General features: G+C 41.4%; 1 protein-coding gene across 8 annotated transcripts in view; it reads left to right on the top strand.

Annotated features, from left to right (window-relative positions):
• EYA2 (EYA transcriptional coactivator and phosphatase 2) overlaps nucleotides 1-20454 on the top strand; it is a 160027-nt gene that overhangs the window by 59780 nt on the left and 79793 nt on the right. For all 8 annotated transcript variants that reach the window (XM_044440195.1, XM_044440198.1, XM_044440203.1 and 5 more), the window contains exons 3-5: nucleotides 4580-4628; nucleotides 7814-7956; nucleotides 13002-13118. In XM_044440195.1, coding sequence (XP_044296130.1) covers nucleotides 4580-4628; nucleotides 7814-7956; nucleotides 13002-13118 — 309 coding nt within the window. The remainder of the gene's footprint in view (nucleotides 1-4579; nucleotides 4629-7813; nucleotides 7957-13001; nucleotides 13119-20454) is intronic.

Raw genomic sequence — 20454 nt, 5'->3', positions numbered from 1 at the left:
TGGGGAAAGGAGAAGGAATGCTTAAATCTGTTTTTAAAATTATTGGCAAATGATGCTGCTGAACTAGTTTTTGCTAGTACAATTCCAGCTATTGTTTGCTGTGGTTCAGGCCCCAACAATCTTCCCATTAGAGCCAAGCTGGCACCAGGCACTCGCTTATTAACCAGAGCTGATTAACCCCTTACCTGCAGCTCCTCTGATGTCATTTGTGATTTGCGGGCATGATCCTTCCTGGGGCTTGCATAATCCAGAGCAACTCTGACCAGGAAGAGTCTGAATTGCCAGTATGGGCCAGGACACCCTGTCAGCTGCCCATAGGTGGGCTGCAGGAGCTGTGCCTCTGAAGAGGAGATGCCAGCATTCAGTGCCAGAGGGAGCATGGATGCTGCAGATTGGGCTGGGCTTCAGGGCTGCAGTCCAGGGCTCTGAGGAGGAGCAGGCAGGGACTCAGCTCACCAGCCAGAATGAAGCACCTGGGCCAGCACGGGCATGGCAGCATCTTTCCTTCTTATTTAATATATGGTTAGGGGGTGACCAGATGGCCTTTGCAGTTCCTGGTGCTTGTTTCATTATTGTCGCTTTAAAATGTATGGCATGCTTTTCCACTGGAAAAATAGTACTTATTTCCAAGTAAATGTGTTTAGCATCAGGACTGCAGAAGCAAACATTTTATTCATTTAGTTATCATAGTCCTATGAATTACGTGATTTAACTGGGTTTAGAGTATGCAACTATATGCACAGAATTTTTAGAAACTTTTCTTCACCAGTTGTAGCAAACAGGGCCATTTTTTCTTTAACATTTAGTTTCTTTAGGGCGTGATCAAATTAGGATGCTTATAAGCCTCCAGATATGGAAGATTATGACTATCCTATGCAGGGTAGAAAGAGCACAGAGAGGATCTGCCCCTCCCCATGCCTCTCCTCTTGCAAATCAGCTAGGTGGCCAATTTGAGCCCTCTTGCTGCAGGACTTTGGACAGCATGGAAGGAGGCTGTAGCAGATACAGTGTACGCTGGCAAACCCAGTCCCCTCCCCCTCCCCTCCACAAGTTCAATCTTGTGACCCCAGAGAAGCCGCTGGCCTGGTTCTTTCCATGCCAGTTTGCACTGGGGAAGCGAGAGAAGTTGATTGGTGTGCAGTTCTCCCATTCCGGGGTTGGAGCTCTTTCCTTACCTTGGATCTAGGAATCTGAAGAATCCTATGACCCTCTGTCCATTGACAAGGGGCCATGGGAGCATTGTGTTTACCAGTGTTAGCAAACAGGGTACATTTGTTTAATGTATCAGCTATACAGAAACAGTTGGAAAGCATGGCATAGCTGTTGAGGGAGGGGAGAAGAGGGGTGCTTGTTGTGTGCTTCACAACTGAATATACATCCCCCCACAAGACTATCACATCCAGGCTATGAAATGGTCCAGCTGCACCACTGCAGACTGTGTTTTGTCTCTCACTGATGACCATATATGCATGGTTTGTGCAACTGTTGGCATGAACTGGAATTGCTGGAATACAGTGGTCATATTTTAAAATCACACATACACACACACACACACACGTCTATCCTGGAGAAGCAGGGAATGATTAGAACATACCCAAAAATGCAGAGTGAAAAGACCTTGTTGTAGTTGGGGTGGGGTGGGGAATGCCTGGATCTAAAGAGGCATCAGACTCTGAAGCAGGAGAGGTTCTCCAGGAGAGAGTCTTCCAGAGTTTGCCTGTTTCAGTGGTGTGTGTCCCCATGGAGTTGCACTGGTGATGGATCCTAAGCTGGACCAATAAGGAAGGTCTAAGTAATTGTGTGGGTTCAGCCCAGCTCTTTAGATTTTTCAAAGTTGAAAGGGGTGACTTGAGGCTTTAAAGGAACTAGAAATCAGGGCAATTGGAGAGATACATTTCATACTTTACTAATAGGGGAGCTAATATTTTATACTAACTGTATCTTAGAAATTGTCTTCAAGAGCAGTCTGTGGGCAATTTTCAACCTAGTTTGTAATATGGCATGAGACCAACATCATTGCTGAGTGAATGTTGGCATACTCAATGGATGTTCCCAAATAAGTTGCTTAGTCTTGTGAAGTAGAAGAATGGCTAGAGCAGTTTCTGCTGGTTTTGAATTAACAATAATTGCTTGATTTTTAAAATCAGATCATATTACTAGTGCCATATGTATTTACTGTAACATCACTTATTTTATTCTTTTAAACTGTATTTTTATGGGGGATTCTGGGAAGCAGTGAGGCATTCCTATTAGGGTAGTTACAGGCAGGGGAAGGTATGATGTTGGGGGATTAACAGGTGAGCAAGAGAAAAGAGAGGTCAGATGTCTTAACACTGTCCCCTCTTCTGGTTCTTCCCCCAGCCAGATGATGCCAGGCAGCTGTATCAACCTGTCCTCAGGCTTGTGCTGCTGTTGAATGTCAGATCAGCACAGAATAAAACATCCTTTATCCATGCCCTAACAGTGGATAAGGGAGCTGACCTGGCATGCATTACGGAGACCTGGGTGGGAAGTTGGGGAGGCATTATGCTTACCCAGCATATACATATGGATATTCCAGCAAGCACCAGACTGTCCTTGATTCTCAAGAAGGGGGTTGGCTGTATTCAAGCTGCTAAACTCCTGCTTCTACATTGACTAAGACATTTCCTCTTAAAGCCTGGTCTGTTTTAGCAGCCTCAGGCTGTGATTATGTGGGGTGGCTGTAGTAGGGTGCCGTCTTCATGGCAGGAGTCACTGAAGGCCAAGGATGGTGGTGGAACCTCCTCTGGACCAAGGAGGGAGGTCTGTGTGGTTTTCCTGAAGAACTAACTCTTGAGAAAGTGGACCTCTTACTATGCTCTTCTTGAGTTCTCCCTATGGACAATTAATTCTGGCGCCATTTCTGAGGACAAGAGCTGGGATCCTCTGAGGACATGGGCTTGACAACTTGATCCATGACATAAACAGGCCTTTGGCCTGTGTCACCTTCCCTTCTTGGTTTGAACCACATTTTGCTGTGCTTTCTGGGACACAAACCATGGCCCACTCATGCATTCTATCAATATGTGGGTGGGGCTGCACCGACTAGCCCTGCCTCCAACAGCACGGATGCCAACTGGTGCTTCCGTGTGGGATCTGTGAACAGCAGCCTGACCATCTGTAGGTAGGGCATTGCACACATTTCCACACCACCTGGAATCCTAATATAGTTGAGGAAGTTTTTGCATGGACAGCTCTGTGCTCAAAAATTCCCTTCCGACAGATATCTGTGCAGATGCAAGAAGGGAATGAGATGGTCAGATGAAACTTCAGAGGCAAACAGATTTGTATACTGAAGATAATTAAGAGAATCAGCAATGAATACAGAAATTTTCTTCTGTAGAAACATACCCTAGATATTTTGGAAATGTTCTCACAGGGTTTATGGAATAACAATATAATGTGAGCCCATAGGATTATTTCTTTATATTTAGCTTTCTCATATATTTGCATACTTCATTAAATAAACATGTCTGCAAGGTTTAATTCACTATCTTATGAGTTGCTGAATAAACTGAAGTTATCTCATTCTAGATGACTTCCTAATGAGGACAATCCTCTTGTGAGAGTGGGGCATGTCCTTACTGAAAACTGGATAACTGTAACTGACTCATGCTCAGTAGTTGTGCACTAGGACAAACTGCTTAGTGAACAATGACGCCTCCACATTTTCCTGGAATAAGTACAGGAAAGTACCTGCTGTGTCTGAACATCTGTGCCGCATGGCAAGTTCTGTGGGTCCTGTTCCACATGAACCTGAGTTTTCTGGTCCACGTATAAACCCTGAGAACATGTTTATTCATTTACTATCCCATCTTTCCTTCCAGAAATGACTCTTAAGACAAAATACATGTTAAAAATATTAATTAAAACATTAAATAAATAACACGACAACAAAACACCACTAACCAATTAAAAATCCCTTCAGCAACAGACCATCTTATATGCCAAAGGGAATTATTGGCCTGCCAGTGGGAGTACAACAGAGAAGTGAAGGGAGATGGGACAAGTTTAAGGAGGACAAGATTATCTATGGCATCTAGTCCTAATGGCTGTATTCTACCTCCAGTAAGAGGCATTATGCCTGTGCACAGCAGTTGCTGGGGAACAGGGGTGGGAGAGTGCCGTTGCATTTGTGTCTTTCTTATGGTTTCCTGCGGGTAGCTGATTGGACACTGTGTGACTTGATCACTGGACCCTTGATCTGATCCAGATTGGCTGTTCCTATATCTGCATTTCCTAAAGATGCAGACTTCCCTATCTGACCTTAATTGACACTTTGCATGAATCCTGTCTCATGCATCTGCTAAGTTGCTTTTAGTGGGATATTGGATGGCACTGATGCACATGGTTGAAGAGAACTATGCTAAATATGTCTTCTTAAATCCAGGGTCCTTCATTTGCAATCATTAGATTTCAACGTGAAGATGCAAATTAAGGGGACTATATGTGGCAAAAGCTAGAAACCAAAAGCCACCTCATCTTATGCATGATTAACAGATGTAATGGCATCAGTATAGTTGTTGTTGTTGTTAATTGTGCTAATTTTACTTTATAGGCAACAGTAAAGCTGCACCTCCGTGTTCTCTTCATCTCTACGCTACGAAGTAAGCCTGCCTTTCTGAATATGTGACGTATTCTGCATTATTTCTAGAGTTGTCACTCAGTTAAATTACCTTTGGGTGGGAATCCAAAGCAAAGTTACCTGGGAGAAAGTCCTACTGATCTTACAGGGGCATACTTCTGAGCAGCAATGTTTAGGTTTATCCTGTTAATCTGTTAACTCTATGTGTGTTCAATCTACATAAATTTGCAACTGGAAGTAAAAAGTCAACTTTTTATTTTTCAGTTGTGCCCATATATCAAAAGAGGCACAGTCTAAGAAGCAGCTCTCCACTTTTTCTTACCGGAAGGAATGCCTTAAATAAAATCTCATGTTATCCATAATTTTTGTAAATCCTTGATAATTGAATTAATTCACTTGTTAAAAAAAATATTCTGCCCAATTAATCAAGGCCACCAATTTGAGGAGTTGAAAGATTTCAGACCAATTAATTAACCAAATTGCTGCCCTGTTTTTATGAGAACACTTGAACTTCTAGGTGGCTGCTGAAGAATGCTAACTGGAAATCAACTCAAAGTAAATCCCCTTGCTAAAGATCCAGCCATCTCGTCAAACCATGGTCAGGAAAATTTTCCTGTGGTCTTGGATGATGTCTGAATTGACTGAGCATGATTTGTGATCAACCAGGAAGTGGAATTAGAAGCACTTATTTTGAAAGTTCCTTTGGAACCATATTTTTTGCTAACTGTGACTTGGCCTTTCTTTGTTTACAATCATTACTCTGTCTCCAGACACAGAATTGAATTTAAAAGCTGAGTGTTAAAAGGGCAGAGTACAAAAACAGGCAACATTTCCAGATCAAGGTATAGATTCAAAACCTTCGTTTGGCAGAATGTCTGAACTGAGCCCTTGTTTTAGTATTAGAGTGTCCATGGAATTTTGATACAATCATCAGTGTTTAAACCTGGATTATTTTAGTGTGTACATTTAAAAATAACTAATTCTGCATATACATTTTAAAAAATGCATAAAACATTCCAAAAACTACAATGAACATAATATAAATATGGATCATAAATATAAAATAATTTATAACCATACATTTAGTTGGACTAAAAAGGTTACAGCCATCACAAATATAATGAAAATCTGTTTTTTAATTCAGCTCCTAAAGTATGATATCAAGCTTTCCACTGAGAAGATCCAAAAGTAAATTGCTGGCTTCATTATGGAGGGGATCTAAAGGAGGTGCAAAACAAGCCTACCTTTTTTTGTCTTTATAATGTTGTTTTTTACTCTTAAAAGCTTCACAGTGGTGGTTCACCTGGGCCATTCCTCTGTTCCACCCTCCATCAGTACTCCTGGAACAACTGTGTGTACTTGCGCAGCATTGTTCTAAGGGCATTATGTGAAGGTCGGTTTTGGCTCAGTGTTAGCATTCAGGCGGTGAATTCAAGGGAAAAGAGAGCAAAAGGATTCCTCCAAAATTTAAAGAAAATTGACTCACTGCTTTTGTTTATTCCATAAACAATAATGCGGTTGTCATTTCTGGTACACAGAGATGGGTGGAACGCTTTTGAATATTTGTTCATGTTAATGTACTCAACATACTTCAGGCATTGATTGTAACTTTTTTTGAAACAGGACTGACTTCAGCGATTTAGGCAACCGCTAGTATTTTACTTGATGCTTAACAAGCAATTCCTAATCTGTCTTGCATAAAATTTCAATAATAGGGTTTTTCATATTCATGCTATAGCTCCATTGCTAAGTATAAAACCAAAAAGAAATTTGTCTTTTACAAAAGGTGTGCCGGTTAAGAAATGTTTTTCACATCCTTTGTGTATGTTCACTTGACCAAAAGAAGCCTTTGTGTCACTCAATACAGAGGCAATCCAGGTCTGATTTTTCCTGTGTCCACTCATATTTTAGCAGCCATCTGTTGTTATTCTGGCAATGTTGGGTAGGGGACTTAGGATGCACACAAATGTACCCTAAAGCAGGACTTGCTCGTATTTTCTCTTACAAAAAGAGAAAAGTCCTTTGCCGTTCCTTTGACAGATTACCAAGCAGTTAAGTAACTCAAGTACTGATTTAGTAACCTGGTATTCATCTTCCCTGTGCTTCAGATGGGTATCTGCCTGTAACTTAAGTCAATTGAAAAGAATTCAATTTGAAGGTCATTCATATTTATTATTATAATGGCATTATTTTAAAAAGGGAAAAACCATCTTTTTCTTAAATTGAAATCTGCTCTAGAGAGGAAGGATTTGTGATGTCCCTTTTGCCACTGTAAGGCACAGTCGGGAAAGGGGGCTGCAGACTAGGACTTGCGCTGCTTCATCTGCTGCACCTTGAGCACTTCGACTCCATGAGAGGCTGAGCTGGCCAGTACCCAGGGAAAGGGTAGCTTTGAAGCTGCCGTTCCAGCCTCAGAGCAGTCCAGTTTGGGAGGCTGATTCCCAAAGTCAGCTGATTCTCCAAGGCATCAAGACACAGCAGGCCCAAGAAAGCCCTTGTCGTCAAGCCAGCTCCATGGTGCAGTCCAGCTTGTTTGGACTGCAAATAGCCTGCCTGCCTATTCCTTCCCTTCTTTTTTCTGATGCCTACTCAGTGTGTGCGTCCTGCCTGCCCTTGGCCTTGCGTCTCCTTCCAGCCTCTTTGGCCCATCCACCCACCAGGCCCTGAAATCACTTCTGCTTCCTGTCTTCCCAATTCTAGCCTGGCCTGTCTGTGACCTTGGTTTTTGCTCTTCCAAAACCCCCTTGGATCTAGGTCAAAACCTGACAGCCATCCAGACAGTGCCATGCACAGCCATCACATAGATGGTTTCTGTGAGCATAATGCAGTGAGTATGTCCCCATATACCATCACTCACTTTTACCCCTTAAATTGGGTACATCTGCCTGCACCCATAAAAGAAACTTTCTTTGCATTTTTATGATTTGTGGTTCCGTTTGTGTGCATTGCCCAGTGGGGACTATCTACAAGTTGCTTAGTGTTGGCTTCTAGTTTAGATCCATCTAGCCATAATGTGAGCTAGGCTAAACCTTAACAGATACTGCCTCAGTTCTCTTAATTGCTCAACAAAGTAGTAATTGTGCTAATGGTTTCAAAGTGTGCCACAGCAAAAGAGTGGACTTAATTATTCAAGTCAACAAGAAGTTAATGTTGAGAGTCACCCATTGTTTGTCTGAGATTTCTCTTTCTTTCTCTCTTTTTTAATAGACATTACCCCCATATAGTAACTGTCCCAACTTTTCCAACGATGGCCACATATGGACAGACACAGTACAGTGCAGGAATCCAGCAAACTGCTGCTTATACTGCATATCCACCACCTGGGCAACCTTATGGAATACCTTCCTACAGTGAGTTGTGCGCTAGTTACTAATTGTTTTAAAGGAAACTTGACTTTACGTAGCGGGTGCCTTGCTTCATTTTATGCAAAGATGATTTAGAAATGCCTATGTAGGACTAGGAGCATCCACAGATGTTGGGAAAACCTTAGGTTTCCCATCCTAATGCCTGGGGTGCCACTGTTAATAAGCCTTTCCAGGCAGTCAGTGGATATAGGAATGGGCCCGTGTGCTTTGGCCACAACTGGCAAGCACGCACTGGGCTGTGCAAGTGAAAAGGGCTGTTGGGCAAGTGCAGCAGCCTGCAGGAATGACGTCGGGCATGCAGGCAGGAGCTCCCCCTCCTGGCCACACATTCGGTGACTGCAGGGAGGGGTCCCCCTGAAAAGGAGTACAGAGTGGGAGAGAGCAGCCGCTAGAAGAGTTTTGCTCTCATGGATGGGCGGCGTGGCATTGGTCAGGAATATTAAACTGGAGGGGGAAACGGGTACCGCCTTCTGGCCCAGAGAACACACACACTGTGGCGAGAGCAGTGTCAGTAGGCGTTTTGGTCCAACTTCATTTATTTATTAATCTTATTTACTGTACTTCAAAACCCGCTGATAACCAAACTTCTCTGAGCAGGTTACAGTGCAGAAAAACATACGGTGCAGATATTACAACAAAAATAAGAGCGGCACAGAAATTCAACAGTGAAGGGCAAAATCATTATCAAGGAGGACCATCTTACATATTAAAAACATTAAGATTAGGCTAGTTGTTTCCCATTCCAACAAGTGATGGCATAGAATTGTGCGCTTTGGGTTGCTGAGTGGTACATGTTGAATACTCAGTAAGCCCAAATTTCTGAATAAAAAACACAGGCGGCTCTAGCGCAGTGGGTAGGCAGCATGTGTTGGTGGGAAAAAAGGAGTAATTTTATTTGAAAAAAGAAGAACCAAGGGTGCAGCAGTCAAGTAAGCAAAAACAAACTCTTCTGTGTTGGCTGCATTCACCCTGCTTAGTTCGCAGATGCACTTTTGCCACAGCAAAAGAATATTTTGCATCTTCATATTGCCGGGTGTTGTGTGCACATCAAGAGACCAATCAAATTTATTTCAGTTGCAGGATGTAACAGAACAAAATGTGCAAAAGTCAAAGGGGCAGGTGAATACTTTCACAAGGCACTTAGCAAAGTTGATAAAAAGCAGATGTTTGTTTTGAGATTTTGCATTACTGTTTTCAGAAACTTGAAATCTTTCTGCTCCCGGTGTGGCCACATTGATCTTGTACAAATAGATATTGTGACAGATGTATATGGAAAATGACAGTTGTCTTTTGTTTTGGTAATAACCCTTCTCATTCAGGGATTAACACTGTGATTGATTCTGAATTAAAATAAAACCATTGAAATGTCTCAAAAGTTGGAATTCCCTATGCAGTGCATTGCACAATTGTAGAATTAGCCCTTGCCATTTTAGTGCCTTTCAAGGACAGCAAATATTAGACAAAAGACAAATTTCAGCCACTTTATATAGTGTTTTGGCTGTTGTCATAGCTGGCTGAGATGCAAACTGCTTTTTCATGATTGACCAAAGCAGACAAGCTCTACATACTTCAGAACCAGACTAGTTGTTTACCCCTTGCATAACCTACACATGTTGCATTTGCACAATACAACAGCCCTGCAGGAGGGATCACATATGCTACCAAAGGGTGCTGCAGCTCGCCATGGATTAAAGAACCCATGACAAGTCGCTGTGTGTTATCAGAACCTAGTCAGTGTCTCAGGCTGATGTGCTACCTTCTGCTTTCCTTCTCTTCCTCCCCATCTTCCCCTACCTTTGCATGTAAGAGGAAGAGAGCAGAAAGCTTCAGCTTTCACTTTAGTTTAGAAATTGCATTGTATTAACCATTAAGCAACTGCATTTTAGGATGCTGAAGTGGAGGGCAAGTTTGAACCAGAGCAGCCAGCTTCCAGCAGTTTACATCCTATAGCAGAAGCATCTTGGGTATTCAGAAGGCCAGCAGTCTGGACCTTATGGAAAGAAAATTCCTCTAGGTAGCAGCCTGAAGAGATTCAGTTTGCAACTTTAAAATTATCAGCTTCCTCTGTATGGCAGCCAGGAAACACCAGGTCCCATACAGCTCTTGGCCAAGCCCACAGAAATTTATGAGAGTTCTCAGTTATGACTTTTTTTTAAAGATCACCTTCCATAACTAGACGTTTGGGTTAATTACTGCCTGATTGGATGACAAGCAAGTGTATTTAATGGAAGTTCTTAAATGGGTTTATGGACAGCTCCAAATTGGGGGGAGGGGAGATGCAGGGAGGGAGAAAGAAACCTGATTTTAACATGACTTTCTACTGAGGCAAGTAGAAAGGGGCTTAGATTTCATTCTCTGGAATCACATTTGTGCCTTGTATCAGCTGGATGGATGCCAAGACAAATGCTCAACAGTTGTCATTATTAAGAGCAGGTGAAAAGCAGCCCTCTGGCTACTGGCTAGCGTCTTCAGGCCATATAGAAACCAGGCCCACATGGCAGTAATAAATCCTATAGATTACCTATTGGCTGCTTTTGAACAATGGTTTCCCCTCTTCCCCCTCCCCCACCCAACAGTAATGCATATGACACTGTACATTTTGAAAACTCCCACCTGGCAGACAACCAAGAACAATGGAATACTATTGTTTTTTTGGCTCAGAAATAAAACTATCCCAAGTTCCTAGACAAAACGAAGAACTATGTGGAAATTAATTTAGTGCCAAGTTACTTCTCTGTCTGACAACAGGCTTCCCGAAACAGCCTGTCACTGAAGATTAATCATGGCCAGAGCTGTAACGGGTTGAGTGTTTGCATGCATGTTGCTAATCATAATCAGAATGCAAATGTCAAGTTATGAAAAGCAGTTTCTTTTCCCCACAAAAGTCCAAGTCAGGCAGCAACAATGGAGTCTGACATAATAGCTGTATGTAATCACTCCGCTGTTGCCCAAACAAATTGGCTTGTCTTTGGCAGGGATGTTGTTGTCCTGTGGATAATGCTCTTCTGGGAATTCTGCCCAAGTTCTTTCTTTCCTAATTTTTAACTGGCTGTGAAATGCTAGGAGTGTCAGTGCTCTTGTGTCAGGCAGTTTTCCCGTTAGCTCCAACCCCGACCTGATGGATCTGCCCCACTCCCTGGCTTCAAAGCACTCCAAGCAGTGTTCATGGAACGGGTGCAGTATGAGCCATTCTCTTCCAAATGCAGATAATTTCATAGAAAATATAGCATGGGTACCCCGCATGAATGTCCAGTTGTGCAGAATTCCCGGTTATATAGTAATGTTAGCAAATAGCATCAGTCAAAGCAGTGATCTCTCTGACCGGTAGAGTTAGCTCTTGTCCATGTTAGGAATTGATGCCAAACTGAATCACACTCCTTCCTTTTCTTTCATCCTCATGGAGGTTCATGCTGCTTGTGGGCCAAAGAGTAGAAACACTGGCATTACTTAGACGACTTGTTTGGCTTCACGATGAACCACCGGGTTGATGAGCTCACGCCACTCCTCCTCTGACCCTTCTTCTCCTATAGGGTCTCCCGCTGAACCAGAGGTGGCTTAGCTCTCACCGGCCGCTTGGCTAATCTTGTGTGTTAACCTTGGCATTGCAGTAGCACATTCCAACCCCTGCTCTTCTTCTAGCTCACCTTCAGTCTGAACTTTCTAGCTTGGAATGCTGTATTTAAGGACCCAAAAGTGTGCTGTCCAGAACTCTTAGCTGACAATGCCGCAGAGTGCGCTTTCTTATGCAACCAACTCACATCAACACCAAGTAGCAACTTTGTTGCCAAATGATCATCTTCCCCACATGGAGACTTCTATTATTTCTGTATTATTTAACTGGAATTAATAGACAGGAGTGTCCTCTATATTAAACCCTCCAAAAAAACAAAAAACAAAACTTTTTAAAGCCAAATGTGAATGTGTATGCTCTTTAAACAGATTTACTACTTCTGTAGGACAATGCATCAAATATAAAATGACACAGATTAGGAGAAACTTCCCTTTTTACATATTTGCAGAAAGTCCTAACCCAAAATGCATTGGAGGATCTACTAATGAATTTTAATTTATTTGTAAAATACTGACTGTTGCTCCTATGTCATACTGGATGAATTTAACGAATAGCTCAATTAAATTATTTGAAAATCTAATTAAAGATAAGATGTCCATATTTCATAAACCAGAAGGCATACATACCAAATATGGTGCAGTGGTTAGATTGCCAGAGTAGGACTGGATAGACCCAGGTTCAAGTTCTTGCTCAACCTTGAAGTTCAGTAGGTGACTTTTGGTCACTGTTTCCTAATCTAATTTAGAGGTTTGTTGTGGCCATAATATGGGTGTAGGAAAAAAAACAGGTATTCTGCTTTGAAATATTTCAAGGACAGTAAGGCTGAGGTATAGTAACAACACCCCCTTTCATTAAAAGAGTAGGAGTATTTTAAGCAAAAATGTAAATGTGACCAACAGAAATGATGTTATTCAGGCATGCCAAAGGGTATCAGGTTTCAAAATAATCAGATTTGTATCACAATATTGAAGTTCTCTAGGAACAAATACTCAGGCTTTGATAACGTTTAAACAGTAGCTTAGAACTTCAGTAGGCATAAATGTGACCAACAGAAATGATGTTATTCAGGCATGGCAAAGGGTATCAGGTTTCAAAATAATCAGATTTGTATCACAATATTGAAGTTCTCTAGGAACAAATACTCAGGCTTTGATAACGTTTAAACAGTAGCTTAGAACTTCAGTAGGCATTTGCTCAGCATTTTTTTATGGCCATGTATTTGTTGTTTTTTTTGCAAGTGGATGTATAAGCGGGTAGTAAAAAAGCACCCCAAGAATTTACAATCAAAGGTCCTTTGCATGCAATTGTCCTGATGTCCATGCAGGAAGGGTGAGAGAGAGAAATGTAATCACATGATAGCTTTTATGCTGTTAATGTAGCCCTGTCAAAGAAAAGAGGCTGAATACTTGTTGACTTACAGCAGCTTTCTACTAATATTCTTTTGCTCTTTCCTCACAAGGCATCAAAACTGAAGACAGTCTGAGCCATTCACCAGGACAGAGCGGATTCCTTAGCTATGGATCTAGCTTTAGCACCGCGGCCTCAGGACAGGCACCGTACACTTACCAGATGCACGGTCAGTGTGGGTCTATATTGGGAAGGTAGCTGCCGCATCAAGAAGCAATGGTTTGGTCATGTCATTCGTTGGCTATCAAGCTCAGACAAGCTGATCACTGGCATCAGTGATACAACTTCTTTCCTGGAAAATGTTATGGAAATAAGGTTGGGGAATGGTAGAAACATATGTAAGAGCATGCAGAAAGCTCTGCTGGATCAAACCAAAGTCCGTCCAGTCCATCTAGCACAGGACTCTCTTCATATATTGGCCAACTAACTGTCCGTGGGAAACCCACAAGCAAGACATGAGTGAAAGACCATACTCCCATGAGTGTTTCTCTGCTACTGGTGTACATATTGTCATGAGCCAAGGTTTCCTCTTTTGACCATTCAAAACCCACAGACCAATTTCCTTGCAAAGTGTTCTTTATTGACCCAAAATAAAAAGCACGAATCACCCAGAATGAATCTCTGAGCATGCACAGAATGGTTTGCTGAACCCAATCTAGTGTTCAGCTCCAGGAACTCTCCTTATGAGCATGCCTGGACCTCATCCCTCCTCGCCATGCACCAATGCCTCTTCATAGCTTCAAGGTTCAGGGCTGACTGGGCTGTGTCTGAGAAACTCCCATGTTCAGGGTCCCCTCCCGCCTGCTGTGTATCTTGAATATTCCCAGGAACTGCTCATACTCCCAGACTACCTCCCATTCTGCTCCACATGGCAATTCTCATTCTTCTGAAACCCAGCCAGCAGTCCATGAGTTTGCCCTTTAAAGCAATCCAGATTGGTAGCCATCATTCCATCCTGTAAAAGTGAATTCCATAGTTTGACTATGCACTGTGTAAAGAAGCAATACATATTATAAAATGTCATTTTGTAGTGATCCTTCACTAATGTTGTTAAAGTATATACCATTCCTCTTAATACTTTGCTTGTTGCTTTATATAACAAAGTAAATTTTCTTTCTTTTTTCCATGGGCAATTTTAATATAGTTTAACTGTTAAAACTTTCACAATCTCAGATCAGAGGGACATGTTACCGGAACAAATATGTGTTACTAGAATCATGTTTGCCAAAATAATATAAACATAGAGAGGTATTGTTGGACTTAGATCCCCTCTCTGCAAATGATCTTTCCACCTGCCTAGCTGGAGAACACATTATTTAAAGCAGTGGTGGGTGGAGGTGGAGAGGTTGGCACAGGGCAGTTGATAGACAGAGGGTTATGTCAACCTGACAATTCTCCCCTGAAAGTTTGCATCTCTCTCTCTCTCTCTCTCTCTCTCTCTCTCTCTCTCTCTCTCTCTCTCACACACACACACACACACACACACACCCCTCTTGTTTTTCCTCCTATCACCTTGACCTACCTTAAGCCTTGATTCTGGCACAACCCACTCTCAATTCTTGGATTTTCCAGATTCTTGAGAAATTGCACACCAGTACGTTTGTTTTCAAAATGCTTTCAGCTAATCTTTTATATAAACTTTCCCTGTGCGTTTTGGGTGAAAGACATCTCTTTTGTTTACTCAAATTGTTTTTTTTCATTCATGCATTTAATACTGATGCATGAAAATGCGATTCGGCAACTCAGTGCTACCTCTGTGCAGCTTATACTTCAGAAGTATTAAATAAGCTCTACATAAGCAAGGAAACTTCAGTGTCAATTTTGTATCTCCCATGGGATTGTAGGCTCTTGCTGAATGTTATTTCACTGATGCTTACAAAATGAGACTCCTCCATTTAAGCATAGAACACTGTCCAGAGACACACAGTTCCTTTTCTAATCAAACACAAGTTTTCTTTTGCTACTGAAGCAAAGAAAGGTTGTTCCCATCCACCACCACCCTCCCTTTTAACTAGCTCTTCATCTTTGGGGTTTATTTACCTTTCCAAAGTGCTGGTGAAAGCTCTGCATGGGATATGCAGAACGTTTCTTCCTTAGCTGCTACTGAGGAATGTGCTCTTAGAACTTTCCCACACTCTTTACACCTGGGAAGATGGGCTAGGGTTCTTTCTCCCCTCTCTAGCTTTTGAAAGCCATTTAATGGAAACCTGGGATTTCTCCCCTCACCCCCATGTGTGGCTTTACTGACATCTTGTATGGTCCAGTGCATGATCTTGGTTGGTTTTGCTGCCCACACAGCAAACATGTGACAGGCCAGAACAGCTGTGAAAGCAGTAGCAATGCCCTGTATCCATCTAATCAATTTGGGGTGTTCCTTAAACTTGACCCTGCAACCATTAATTACTTTGGGTGTTTTGGCCTTCCCTGCAGTGTGTAGTTTGGCATGGTTGCTTACAATTCTTGAACACATTTGTTCTTTTAGCATCTTTAACATGCTGCAGCTGCTTTAGGCTTGCGGTGGTGTGGACTTTCTGTAGACACTGTGACCTGTGTGCAGACAGTGGGCTGAGAAGTGCAACTTGATGCTCTTTTAATACCTTTCAGCTATGTGTTTTTTAATCTAAACTATAGGGCTGTATCCATTAGCAGTGAGCAACTGCATAATAGCCAAAGTGCTATTTTGCAAACTTCTAAGAGCTCAGCCAGTACTGTGAAGGAAATTATGCAAGCAAAAAAAGACTCTTTGGGCTGATTTCATTTATCTCACAGAATGCTTGAGTGTGTTATGTAAAAACAGACCATGCATAAGCAGGACTCATCAATGTAAACGGATGATTAAAGACGATGGCACAATGGAGGGCAAAAAGCTACATTACCTGTGCCTTGTTAGAGTGTTCCATCTTGTACGATCCTAAAAGTCTTTTAGCATTTCTGGTAGAGAAAGGAAGTGACAATGAAATCCATCCATCCACCTTTGTAAGCTACTGGCAAAACACATTGTAGAAATGTGAAAGAATATTATGGGGCTATAATGCTATTAAGCCTGCTGATGAAAGGTTCGGCTAATGCCGAGATGAGAACTACTTCAGTCCCATTGTCACGATGGATGTATATTGCCTCCAGTAGCCTATTATTATTATCACATAACATTTATGCTCCACCTTTTCTTCCTCTTGCATGGAGCTCAAAGCAGCCTACCAGGTCCTCACAATGACGACTCTGTGAGGTAGGTTAAGCTGGGCCCTTAACTGGCCCAGTCTAGCATTGAGCTCCATGTGTGAGGTGGAAGGAGGCTAGGACACAGAAGACCTCTCAGTAGCAAAACACAAATGGGAAGGTGCTCATGTGTCACCTGTTGGCTTCCCATGGTCATCTATTCCGTCACTGCAGGAACAGAATGCTGCACTAGACGGAGCCTTGGTTTGGCCCAGTGTTTTTATGTCTGTGCCTTAGCTTAACAAAGCTGTCATTCTAACACATGCTCAAGGGTGGACATTGCTAGTGAGTGCCTAGATGTTGACATGGGTGTGGAGCACAAAGAAGAGCATGGGTCCAGGAACATCTGTGCACATGCAAAAAAAAAAAAAAAAAAAAACCCACCACATGAGCTCCTGCAGCCTGTGCCTTACACATTACTTAAACTGGATACTCCCAAGTAAATCCACTTGTATTTGTTTAAGAATGTATCCCTGTACTTGCTGCGACATTAATGGCAATGACTGAATGTTTCACTGACACAGCTTTCGGTATTTTTTACATGTATTCCCTTGAGGTTCTTTCCTCTGAAACTTGCCTGTGTGTTTTAGTGGTATAATTTTCAACTCTTCCTTGAGAAATGTAAATTACACTGTGCATTATAAACAGAAGATTCATTTAGCATCGTGGAAAGAGCAGAAGACAGAGAAGACTGTATTTGGCAAACTGTCACTGCAATGCTTTAGCTTCATAAAACTAAAACCTCCATAGAAAATTAGTTGTCCCCTTTTCCTGGAGCTTCTCTCTCACAGCTGGTTTGTATTAGTTGCAGTCTAAGTCTGTAGCGGCAGAGTCCTGCTTCATACCACAACGAACCTGGGGTGAGAGAGGCCTTCTCTCAGGCCTTGCTTTTTAATAACACAAATAACAGTTCCTCCTAAATGGCTGGTCTGCTTTTCTCAAGATCAGAAAATATTACGCTCCCCACCCCAACCCTGCTAAATATACCCTGGTATACAACTCAGTGTGAAATGTTAATTGAGTAAGGGAGGTATGCAGGGAAGAAAACGAAGAGGCTGATCAATGACAGTCTCTGGTTGTCTAGCAGCAAAACCCCACTTACATATTGGATGCGTTTGTCACTGCAGTGACAGTTCTGTCCACACAGCCTTTGTTGCGGTTGGACATCACCCAAGAACATAGATACAAACATGTGGTTTGGACCTGCCATAGGCGCCTGGGGCTCCAGCCGTTGACTAAGAAAGACAAGTGCCAGTGCTAGGCCAAAACTAACAGCTTGTGTCTAAAATTTGCCTTAAGGTGTGAGCATGATTAATATCTACATCATCTATAAACACGCTGATTGAGCAATTATTTTGCTGTTAAATAGTATTCCATCTGAAAACTAAACTAAACTGAGCACAGGTTACCCTATTTCAAAATAGGGAAGATTGATTGAAATTAAAACTATTTCATCAGAATTTACCTTAGCAAGAAAAAAAAAATCAATTTAAACCATTGATTTAAGTCAAGTTTCCCACTGAAACATTTTATATATGTGCTGAGCGATGGTGCAATCACTATCCATGTTAATTTACAACTACATAGAGTATTGTTTACACTGTTTCATTCTTACAAGCAGGCTTTGCATCTCTGTCTCACTGTATATATTTTGCATGCTTCCCTTTTAACCAATAAAGGAATTGCTTTAAAATATTCCCACATAAGTTATGACCTATGACTAGACCCCTGGTTGCTTGAAGTTAACAGCACAATCCTATGCATGGCTACTCAGAAATGTCCTCTACCGAGGACCGTGCAGGTTACTCCCAGGTAAGCAGGCATGATGTAGAAATATGTACATTGGACAATGTTTTGTTCCTGGATTGCTCCTTTTCTGCTTCACCTTCTTGACTCAGTCTTATTTTCATCAAAACAAGCAAACAAAAATGAAATACCCATGACTGAGAGATCAAAGCAAGATTTAATAGGTACTGGGCTGAAAAAATCAAGTGTAATTGGGGTGTTTGTTGTTGTTTTTAAGATCCTAGTTTTATTTATTTATTTATTTATTAAAACATTTTTATGCCGCCCCATTCGCCGAAGCCTCGGGGTGGCTTACAACAATAAGTTAAAAAATAATTATAACATTAAATTAAAAAATATAAACATTAAGTTAAAAATACAAAAATACCAATATAAAATAAGCCACCCTGGCCAGATAAAATCCAATAATATTAACAATTAAAATGCTGCTTAAATAAAAAGGTCTTCTCCTGGCACCGAAAAACAAATAACGATGGCACCAGGCGGACCTCTCTGGGGAGCGCATTCCATAACTTAGGCGCCGCCGCAGAGAAAGCCCTCCTCCGAGTACCCACCCACCTAATTTCTTTCACGGAGGGCTCCTGGAGAAGGGCCTCCCCCGCCAATCTCAAGGTTTTAGAGGTGTTTTGTTCTGTTTTTGCAACAATGTTTATCTACCCTCCTATATTTCTTTCTGTTTAAACTCCCCTGCCTTGCTTAGCTCATCTACACCAGCCCAGGACAAACTAATCTATCCAACTGTGTCTCTGTACATGTGACTTTTCAGAAAAACTGCAAACCCAGAACCTTTTGGCTGGGCTCATGAGATGAAAAATGAAAATTGATTGCTTGGTAACTTCATTTTTATAAAACAGTATGTGGTAGTGTCTCATGTTTATGATGGGATTTAATGGTAACTATGTTTTAAGTTGGATTTTTTTTAAGTTAGAGAGAAATTTAACATTTTTCCTAAGATGTTTTAAGAAAAAAATTAAAAATCAACTAAAAGAAAAAGGGTCTTTTACTTTTATATAGTATTTATTTATTTCATTATTATACTACCAATAGCTGAGGCTCTCTGGGAGGTTAACAACAGTTAAAATTAAACTAAAGTTAAGCACACACACATAACATCAATTTAAAAGAACAAACCATAATTGCAATTGCTATGATTCAAGATAGAAGCATAGCAGTGGTACAGAAGAAAATGAAATATATAGAAACAAAGTTTAAAAACTAAAACCATTAAAATAATAGGAAAATAAAAAGGTCATTACCTGGCTCTGAAAAGAATACAAACAGGCACCAGGTGTACCTCTTTGGGGAGCTCATTCCAAAACTGGGGTGCCACAATGGAAAATCCATGTGTAAACTTTAATTCAGAGCTAATCTTTCTGTCTCCTAATTTCATGGTCTATTGTTCCTGTGTTGCTTTATCTGTTTGCTTCCCTTTCTATCAGCAGTGCAAATATAGTCTGTGTGAGGCTTGTCCGGACCCTTCCTCCTCAGTAAGCTATCCTTTTCTCTACTTATCATGAATGGGCTCAGACAGCACAGTAACTCACACTCATATATTGAGTGTGGATTGTCCTTGAATCATGTATTATTAAAACACAAGTTGTCATATTATTGGGACCTGGTTGTGTGAACAAGAACATGGATTGCTAGCCATGAACAACCCATGAAGAGAATTTATGGTTTGTTTTCGGTTAGGAACTGTGGGTTGTTCCTCATCGTTTGCTATCTCAGCTGGGTTCGAACAACACAATGATCTGTGTTTTATCATGTTGACAGAACCCATTAATTAATTATTTCTCTTTCTATCCACTACACATTCCATCTGCCCTTACCTTCTTGTCACTTCTGAAACAATGACTGCTTTCTTTGTTCAGTTTAGAATATTTATATCAGTATATTTAGATGTCATTTTTTGCCCCTTGACCTTCAATATTGCTCAGCACCTTTCCCACCTGGATCTCTTCCAAAGCCACTTTCTCTGTCTTTGTGGTGCAGTTGCTTTTCCCCGTCTTTCCTAGTGGCAGACAAACCAGTTCAAGGTATGCCCCAGCAAAACTGGGAGGATGTCTATCAGGTGTCCATCCTACTAAAATACAAAGCAGAGACCTGTTTTTATCATCCAAGACTGTAGACCTTGACAAGACTTTGTAACCTACCCTGGGAGTCATTCTGGATAAGGGGGCAGAATAGAAATTCAATAAATAAGTGCATAAAATGTATTGGGCTTAAGCTAAAGGAAGGCAGATTTCAGCTGAACATTGGAAAATACCTCACACACCAAGATATAGTGCACCCTTGTGTATGTCTGCTGAGAAGTTCACCCAACTGAGATCATTATGACTTATTCTGTATGTGTGTTTACAGACAGTATTCTGTCAATTTCAATTTCTCTCAGTTTTTCATTTTTCTAATCTAATGTTGAATCAGGATGCATGAAATTGCATCCAATTTGTAAATTCTTTTTTATAAGCACAAGTTAGTATGCA

The sequence above is a fragment of the Varanus komodoensis genome, unplaced genomic scaffold (genome assembly GCF_004798865.1).
Source record: "Varanus komodoensis strain SLA01 unplaced genomic scaffold, ASM479886v1 scaffold37, whole genome shotgun sequence".
Taxonomy (NCBI): domain Eukaryota; kingdom Metazoa; phylum Chordata; class Lepidosauria; order Squamata; family Varanidae; genus Varanus; species Varanus komodoensis.
This window is presented reverse-complemented; position numbering and strand designations above follow the sequence as displayed.